This window comes from Hoplias malabaricus, chromosome X2 (genome assembly GCF_029633855.1).
Source record: "Hoplias malabaricus isolate fHopMal1 chromosome X2, fHopMal1.hap1, whole genome shotgun sequence".
Taxonomy (NCBI): domain Eukaryota; kingdom Metazoa; phylum Chordata; class Actinopteri; order Characiformes; family Erythrinidae; genus Hoplias; species Hoplias malabaricus.
The window spans coordinates 489,995-499,466 of record NC_089819.1 but is presented as its reverse complement, the minus strand read 5'-3'; the positions used below and the strand labels follow the sequence as shown (position 1 = coordinate 499,466).

The 9,472-nt window shown below is 37.2% G+C and overlaps 1 protein-coding gene across 1 annotated transcript in view; it reads right to left on the bottom strand.

Moving 5' to 3' along the window:
- Window positions 1–2,364: 2,364 nt before the first annotated feature.
- The window catches only part of LOC136676994 (muscarinic acetylcholine receptor M4-like), an 81,816-nt gene continuing 74,708 nt past the window's right edge, over window positions 2,365–9,472 (bottom strand). The window contains exon 2 of the mRNA XM_066654327.1: window positions 2,365–4,879. Within this exon, the coding sequence (XP_066510424.1) occupies window positions 3,396–4,879 (1,484 nt within the window). The 3' untranslated portion in view covers window positions 2,365–3,395. The remainder of the gene's footprint in view (window positions 4,880–9,472) is intronic.

Genomic DNA, 9,472 nt, shown 5'->3' with positions numbered 1-9,472 from the left:
CCCACTGTCAAACATGGCTTTTCGTCAGCAGGGACAGGGAAGATGGTCAAAAATGATGGGAAGATGGATGGGGCCAAATACAGGACCATTCTTGAAGAAAACCTGTTGGAGCCTGCAAGAGACCTGAGACTGGGATGGAGATTTATCTTCCAACAAGACAATGATCCAAAACATAAAGCCAAATCTACAATGTAATGGTTCACAAATAAACGTATCCAGGTGTTAGAATGGCCAAGTCAAAGTCCAGACCTGAATCCAATCGAGAATCTGTGGAAAGAGCTGAAGACTGCTGTTCACAAATTGTCTCCATTTAACCTCACTGAGCTCGAGCTGTTTTGCAAGGAAGAATGGGCAAGAATTTCAGTCTCTCGATGTGCAAAACTGATAGAGACATACCCCAAGCGACTTGCAGCAAAAGGTGGCGCTACAAAGTATTAACGCAAGGGGGCCGAATAATATTGCACGCCCCACTTTTCAGTTTTTTGTTTGTTAAAAATGTTTGACACATCCAATAAATTTCATTCCACTTCAAGATTGTGTCCCACTTGTTATTGATTCTTCACAAAAAATAAAATTTTTATATCTTTATGTTTGAAGCCTGAAATGTGGCAAAAAGTTCAAGGGGACCGAATACTTTCGCAAGGCACTATATGTTTATCATATACTCTCCAGATTCAGTTAATCAAAAGTAGTCTTTTTTAACCAGTAAAACTGCACTGAACGCTGTGAGTGTTCTACACTGACAAAGACTGAAAATCTGGGGTTCAAGGGTTTACAAAGGAACTCTGTGTGTATAAAACCTATAAGAACAACCTTGGGGTTTTAAAAAAAAAGCATAAGAAACACTGGATGCTTCACTGGATATTGCTAGTTAGTATGCTCCAACTCTTTTTCATTCTCTCTCTCTCTCTCTCTCTTTCATTTCTTTCTAATATCAGAAGGTGTTGAACTGTGACTACACAGCTTATATTATCTCCATAGAAAAGCACTGCCAAATTGGGATGCAGCCACCAATGCTCCTGAGGTCGCCAGGTCGAGAGGTACACTATTATTGCATATGCATCTGCATTTTCTCTAATGCTGGAGTGCCATTCAACAGCTTTGAGATTGGTTAACAGTGTTTGCTTTCTGGAATTGGCCATTCAGCATCTGTACCTGAGCACGCTAATGATTTTATGTTCCAAAATCTAGTCCAAAGCTTTCCCAGAAGACGTTATTCATAAGGTCTACTTTGTAGAGGCATATTAAAAGCCTACAAGATGAACATTAACCTAATTAGAAAATAGTCATTTATGCTTCCATCGAGCTTTGATAATTTCATTGATGTCTCCATAAATAGATTTGTATTGCTATACAGAGACATGCTTACCATAACAGCTCTGTAAGTACAAGATCTTTATTAGGTTTTGTGCATTAGAAAAAAAAAAAAACAGGTACAATCATCTGTACACCATTCCATAGTGACTTGGAGGGGGTGCTATTTCTGTTGATAGTCTGTAATAACCAAGTATGAATAACATTCGTCACAGGAACAGTGGATTGTATTTCACCTGCAGCAATGTCACAATTTACAGGCCACATTGCTTATTTTTAACATGTGCCACTAAAGCAAAGAATAGGATTATTGAACATTGAACATATTCGACTATTCAGGTAAATGTAAACATTACCTGAACACGCAGTTTCATACATCAAGTCAACCCCCCCCCCCCCACCACACACACACACCCTTTATGGCAATACATTTTAATACTGTCACCAAGAGAATGCTAGCTGGAGGTCCAAATGAGGTTGGAAAAATGAAATCTGTTTTTTTCTTTTTTTTTTGACATTCTCTCTGGATTGTTTATGAGGTAGAAAACAAATGAGATGCACGCTGGCATTAACTCAAATCCCACAGTGTTAATGAGCAACAAACAAAACCAACACATTATAAACTCCATTAGAATCATATTTACAGGAGTACTGCTCTTAAGCATGCCTTATATTATTTGGTTCAGTACTGAAAATCAGTCATGAAAATGAGGAAATATACTTTGCACCATGAGCTAATTTCCAAGTAAAAATAAATAAATAAATAAAAGGCCTTCAAATGAGGGACCAAATGTCAAGCTTTCCCATTTTTCCAACATCATAGATGCCATTAGGCACCAGCTACTTTCCATAATGAGCCTTAAACTTTTGTAACAAATATACAATCCCTCCATTATCGCCCCCAAACATCCAAATGTCATCACAAAAGAAAATATCTGTTTAATACATTTGCTTACAGACAGCAATATGTTTCATACTTAGTTTGTAAAACCACATGTAAATCTTTAATTAAATACAAGAGAAGTACAAGCATCCACATATGAAGTGCAGGAAGGAAAGGGCTTTTTTCATGAGCATATATTCAACATGTTTATGTACTATTTACACTTTAGGAACTAAAGATCTGACCCAGAGTTACAGATTTATGAATGTGTAGTATTCCTACAGAGGTGCCCAAATCCAATGGAGACTATTTTATTTTCATCAGGCAGGGAACCCTGATGGAAAGGCAGTGTTAAGGGGACACTGTCTCATCTTTGCAGTGAACCTCACTTTAAACATGTGCCAATAAACCAGTCTGCAGTCTAACAGGGTTAGCTAACACCAACTCAATTTTTGTCTTAACATGGATCTGATTGGGTTAAAAATGCACATTGATAGACTTTATAAAAATATGGTCATATGCTCTACATTCCCTTTTGATAGAGATAAGCCATAGTAGTAGTCACTGAGCTCAGTTTTGTCATTGGGATTCATTAAAGAATTCATTTGCAGTGTCTTTGTGATGTTGGCCGGATTGTATCTGCTTTGAATGCTGAACCGAAACAGGGAAAATAATACTAGTAATATCATGATCATTGTTCGACTTGTCTGCGTACCAGTTTCAGAGAAGAAAAAACAACAACAACCAAAATTTGCCCTTTTTCATTCTGCTTGTGTTCAGATTATCTTTCTGTACCAGTGAAGTAAAGGACTTTTTTTTTTGGCTCCCGTTGCTCGGCTAATGCAAATAATGCAAACCATAAGATCTGCTGACTGGTTTGACAGTGTATGTAAGAAAAAGAGCATCCCACAGGTTTGGTTTTTGGCAGCAGAACAACCATTTTGCATTCAGATCCACCATCTGATGTCACATAAGTAAGTGTACTCCGAGGGCTTTCAGTTTTTCCAGTTTTTCTTCTTTTATTGGTATCTTACAAATTTGATAACACCACACAATGCACCAAGCGTCACTGGGTTATGAAGCCTCACACACGGTACTGCATGATACATTCCAGTGATTTAAATTCAGGCTGAGAATTTACTCTTAATACCAGGGGACAGTCCAATCCTTTACAGGCCTCCATTACAACTGCTTCAGCTCATCTGGTCCCAATGTTCTTGTATTGACACATGAGCAGGTTCTTGAAGGTCTTTTTGAAGGTGGCATTGCACAGGGCATAGCAGGCTGGGTTTATGGTGCTATTGACGTAGCAGAGCCAGTAGCCTATGGCCCACACCGTGTCTGGAACACAGGAGTGACAGAATGTGCTGATCAGGACCATCACGTTATACGGTGTCCATGTGATAATGAAGGCCAAGAGAATGGCAAAGATGGTTTTGGTTACTTTTTTCTCCCTTGCCGCCATCTGACGTTTCCTCTTCACCTGACTGCGAGCAATGCTGGCAAATTTTCTGGCCACTGTGCGAGGCCTGTTTAAGGGTATGGAGCGGCCCTCACAGCCACTGGCTGGCGGAACAATCTCAATAGCTGTGATGCATTCATCTCCTGCTTGCTTGGTGACAATCTTGATCTTGGACCATTTTGAACCTGGGTTGAGTTTGGGTGCAGGGACTGGAGCAGGGGCCAGGCCTTTCTCAGACATAGCCTCACTGTTGGCTCTGTCTTTGGGCTCTTTTGGTGCGATGCTGGCTGTGCTAGAGTCATTCGAGCTCTCCTTTTCCTCTGGCTGTACGCTGGAGTCTGCTTTAGTTGAGACCACGGACTCATCAAGCTTTCCATTCTTCATGGCTTCTGCCATGCTGCAGGTGTCCAGGCTGGGCTTAGGAGGAGACTGATTATTGTTGTTCTGCTTCAAGATATGACTCTTCAACAGCACAGCAGACTTCAAGCCTTTCTTCTCCTTCTTCACCTCTGGTTTCTGCTTGGACACGCGGCTACGGCTAGCCAGGGAGATGTGAACGTATAGCACTGTCATGATGACCACAGGAAGATAGAAGGCAGCGATTGCTGTGCCAAATGTGACTGCTGGGTTGGACAGGAACTGAATGTAGCACTCTTCAGGTTCCACTGTGCGTTCCCCAACAATAAACTGCCAGAACAGGATGGCAGGAGCCCACAGTATGAAAGACAGGATCCAGGCAGAGGCGATCATCAAGCCAGCCATCTTTGTTGTGCGGCGTGTGGGGTAAGTCAGTGGTTTAGTCACACAAAAATAGCGGTCGAAGCTAATAATCAACAGGTTCATGACAGAGGCGTTGCTGACCACATAATCCAGAGCCAACCACAAGTCACACACCACAGGGCCCAGTGGCCAGTAGCCCTTGATTATATATACTGTGTACAGATTCATAGAGAACACGCCAATGATAAGGTCTGCACATGCCAGGCTGAACAAGAAGTAGTTGTTGACAGTCTGTAGATGCCGGTTGACTTTGATGGACAGCATGACCAGGATGTTACCCACCACAGTGACAAAACTGAGGGATCCGGTAACCAAGGCAATGAAGACCATCTCCACCGTCTTGTAAGGACTCCCGGTTTCCTCAGCAACTGGACATGAGCCATTGCTGCTGCTTCCATTACAGCTGAGGATTTCATCACTGGACACATTACTCAGTGAGGCTGAAAGAGAAACAAACACATCAAATAAGATTTGATTACAGAAGTTAATTTCAGCAACTCTGTAGTAGCAGTATCATTAAGCTATTTTTCTGTAGGGAACAAGGACTGACTGCAGGCTTTCTATTTTTTATTTTATTTTTTTGCACATTTTATGATAACATGGCTCTAATTAGGTACATCAGAACATTTTCTACATGTTCAGTTCTACAAGTCAATATTCTCATTGCATGCTTTTGTGATAACATCAATAATTTTATTTTCAATTCAATATCAAATAATATCACAATCAATGTTCCTGCTAAGCATTCTTATGCACATAAAAATCACTTCTATGAAAAACCACTTTTATTTCTAGAGTGAAAACAAGTAAATTGAAGTGGGAAAGCCTTTTAAATCACTCAATCTGATTGCATAGTAAAATAATTAGTTACCACTTTAAAACAAGACTACCTTCATAAAGGTTCATATATGGTTTAAAATTCAGTTTATTAAATGGTTATTAATAAGGTTATCTCTTAAACTGTCAAGGTAAAGGAAGACTTTAAAATGTGAATAGAGTCGTTTCATATGTTAAAGTACACCGCATTATCGTTATTTACTAAAAAGATAGTCTGCTGGTATTTAATTAATTAAACTTTATGGAATAATTGTTAAATTATTAACAAATATGTGCTGAAGGCAACAGGCTTAATGTTGAATGATGGAGAATACAAATTATTCACAGTAAAGTCTGTATCTGGAAAGATCTGAGGTTTAACAATAAAGGTACTAAAAAAGGTTCTTTGAGAGATGCCATAGAAGAACCCTGTTTGGTTCCATCAAAAAAAAAACATTTTTGCTTTTATGTTTACATGGGTAAAGAACTTTAAGATTGAGTGATGAATTTTAAACCTGTAAATTGTTCTTCACATTCACACGTCTCTTAAACAACCACAGTTCTTTATGAAACCAAAAGTGGTCCTACTATGTCATTGCTCAAAAACCTTTTGTAGCACCTTTATTTTTAAGAGTGTAGATGGATGTGGGTTCCTTATTAGGCAAACAACAGGTCAGTGTTGCACTTTCTATTTATGTTATATCTGATTAGTAAAAATTTAAAGGTGTTTACAACCTAATTAATGATCATTAATAAACAGACCATTCACAAAGCTCTCTCTAAGTGTTGTCCTATTCTAAAGCAGTACCATACTCCAGAACCAGAACATACTCATTTTCAATAACAAGCACTTTTCTATAGTTCATAAAGAACAGCTTACATTAATAAAGTATTTCTTAAGGATTTTGCAAGACCATAACTAAAGTGTTACCAATTCACCTTTTACATCTACCAACTTACACTAAGGACGTGTTTATTAATGCTATGGTTCATAGCAAAAATACAATAATGCTGTTGCATACTAACCTGGTCATTTTAAATTTATTGATGGTTAATTGTGACTTCTGATCAACAGAATATATACTAATCCTACCATGCACAAGAACTGCAAATATGGTCATTTAATAGTTATAACTACCATATTAAATCAGTCTGTATTTTAGTATTATTAACATGTTTATATTTTAGGGTAAGCATGCCAAATAAAGACATTTGAAGTCTGCTTTCAACTAAAGCATTAAAATGAAAAAATATTTAGGAAATGAATAAATAAACAGTTAACAACCTATTTAAACAATCTTTAAAAAAAACATTAAATAAATACCTTGTATGTTACACATTTTAAAATGCTTGCAACTGACATGTTACTATTAAATTAGTAATGGTCAATTCCTTGTTAACAGTTAATTACTTACTTGCTAAAAGTTTATTAACTGTTAAAAAGCAGACATTTAATAAAGTGTTACCAGAAATGCCTGTAAGCACACATTATGCATTTTGATATCTATGATAATAGTGAATATGTTCTGCAGCTTACAAAAAAATTGCAAGTAAAGTGGTTATTCTGAATGTCTGTTTAGTTGCCAGTATTCAACACATTGTATAAATATATTTATAACACATTTGTAAGTTCTCTTACAAATAATATGTTAATCTTAAATAGGTGACTATTAATTGCTTGTTAATCATTAATTAACCACCTGTTACTAAACTGTTAAGAGGCAGACCTTAAAATAGTGTTACTGAAAAAATATGAGCAGATGTTCACAAATTTTTGGTGATACACTCTGTGTGTGTGTGTGTGTGTGTGTGTGTGGTGGTGGTGGTGGGGGGGGGGGTATGCTTCTGTGACACCAAGACACCACGAGTCTGCTAATTATTTAACTTAGTCAAGAGCAATTAAACAGTAGAATACTGGAGCAGTCTCTCAGGGCACATTCATTATCGAAAGCTATGGCTAAACAAACACAACTAGATACTGAAGTACATGGGAATGCCAGACCTTGATCTAGGCAGTATGTCTGAAACAGAACGAAGCTCTCTTCCCATGAACTGAATATTTATCATACTCTTTCACTCACTGCCATCCTCCTTTAGATCTTTTTTCCTCTGTAAAATATTAAGAGTTTCCACTTTTTCATATGTGAGTATGAGCTGCATTTCTAACAGTTTCATCATGATTTGCACAGATTCAGGGAAAAACATGCTAGCACTCCTGCATTCATAAAGCAAATCTGGGCATAAAAAAATAGAGAATGAAGCATTTAAAGTTATATCTTACCTGGATTTTGCTGTTATATTTTTTTACCGCTAATTATGATTATAGACTGACATCTGTTTTTAACATGTGCAAAATATTCTTATTATTACCTCATATTTAGCTATGAGATAGCAGCAGTTTTATATGACTGGGGGAATGGACAATTTACAAAACAAGTCAGTGTGTGTTAAAGGTGAGGTATGACTATTAAAAATCATATACTACATATTTACACACTAACTGTGGCCAATGATAATGTGTAGTATGCAGTATGTGACCAAAATTAATTTTCTGCTGCAGGCCAAAATACTTGTACTACATTTGTAGTCTGGCCATCAACTACTGCACAACTTTGTCAATTAAAAGTGTAGCCTAAAACTTTTGTTAATGTTCTGTTCAAACTTAAATGCTAAAGCACTTGATGAACTATTTAAAGTGGAATGAAAAATACAATTTAAATACTAACTTTAGCATCATATAAATGCATATTTATTGAGAGATTAACATTTTTAGCCTGGGAGATGACAAAAAGGACATGCTTATCTGCTGCAAAATCGAAGGTAAAATAGATATTTTGAATAATGATTTGCAGAATTTTAATATTTAATTTCTGATTAAAATTTAGGAAGATACAGAGGAAGATTTATATTATGCTTTGGGTATAAGGAAGAGAGCTATAGATTATTAAAGATATATATATATATATATATATATATATATATATATATATATATATATATATATAAAGCATACATTTCAAATTAATTTTATGGATTATAGAAACGTCATTGTTATTTTTCCTTGTTTCTTGGACATATCAATAAATATTCCTAAAAAAAATTACAATAAATTTTTCAACACTGTGATTATAGGAGTACTTCAAGCTGCTGTGATGGCATGAGCTATGGCCCCGATCGTGCCAACAAGCAAAGAGACTGTGTATAACTCTCTAAAACCCAAACATTTGACATGCTGGAACATCATGAAATACACGGCAGAGATCAGAGCAGAGTAAACAAAAAGGAAAAAGGTTTTAAAGGACATTTTATATCAGAGGCTCTGGACTGGATTTCTTTTGAAGGTGGCCCTCTGGTGGCAAATGAATAGAATAACTATCCCTTTAATCAGGGTTTGTAGGTAAAAGGCAGATCCAGGCGCCAGCTCCTGTTGGTTCATGGAAATCTGTATGAAAAATAAACTTAAAGCTTAACCCAAAAACAAGGAATGCTAAATTAAAGAACACATTTGATTTCAAATCCAGCATGACTCTATAGCCCTCCCTGCCTCTTGCTCTGTCTCTCTCTTTCCCTTCTCCTCCTCAGCTGTAGTCATAGGCTATCATCATCTGAATCAGTTCTCACTTGGCAGGGGCTGACGTCCTATAACCTATTCCTTTTGAAACCTCTTTGCCAGACTCCCAGTGAACACATGTATTAAAGTTCTTTTCTGGCTGTATACACTTGCTCTTCTGTTCCTTAGAAGATGTGGCCACTGGTAAATGAAAGCTCATTTTCTTCTCAGTGTCTTTTTCTCAGGTGTAGAACGATGAGTTCTTCTTCCCCTCATGAATTAGCTCTCTATTGGCTATTACCCAGTGGAAGATTTGGAGCTGAGTGTGTGCTGATACGTGCTGAACCTCATTAAATATGAATAAAAAATCATTCGTCTGATATAGCTGCAAAGACCAGAGAGAAGAGCACGGCAAGATACACTGGGATCTTTTTTAAAAGGTATATGCAGCAATCCTTTCAACTTTTTTCAATACAGTTTCTATTCTTGGGCATGATCTGTGCAGAGTCTCTTGCTTAAATTTATTCCAGACTCAATTTATTGATTCATTTCCTGTTAACCTTTATCTTGTTCAGGGTCACACTGGGTCCAGAACCTATCCAGAATCATTTGGGCACAAAGTAGGAACACTCCCTGTATGGGGCACCAGCCTATGACAGGGCCAACA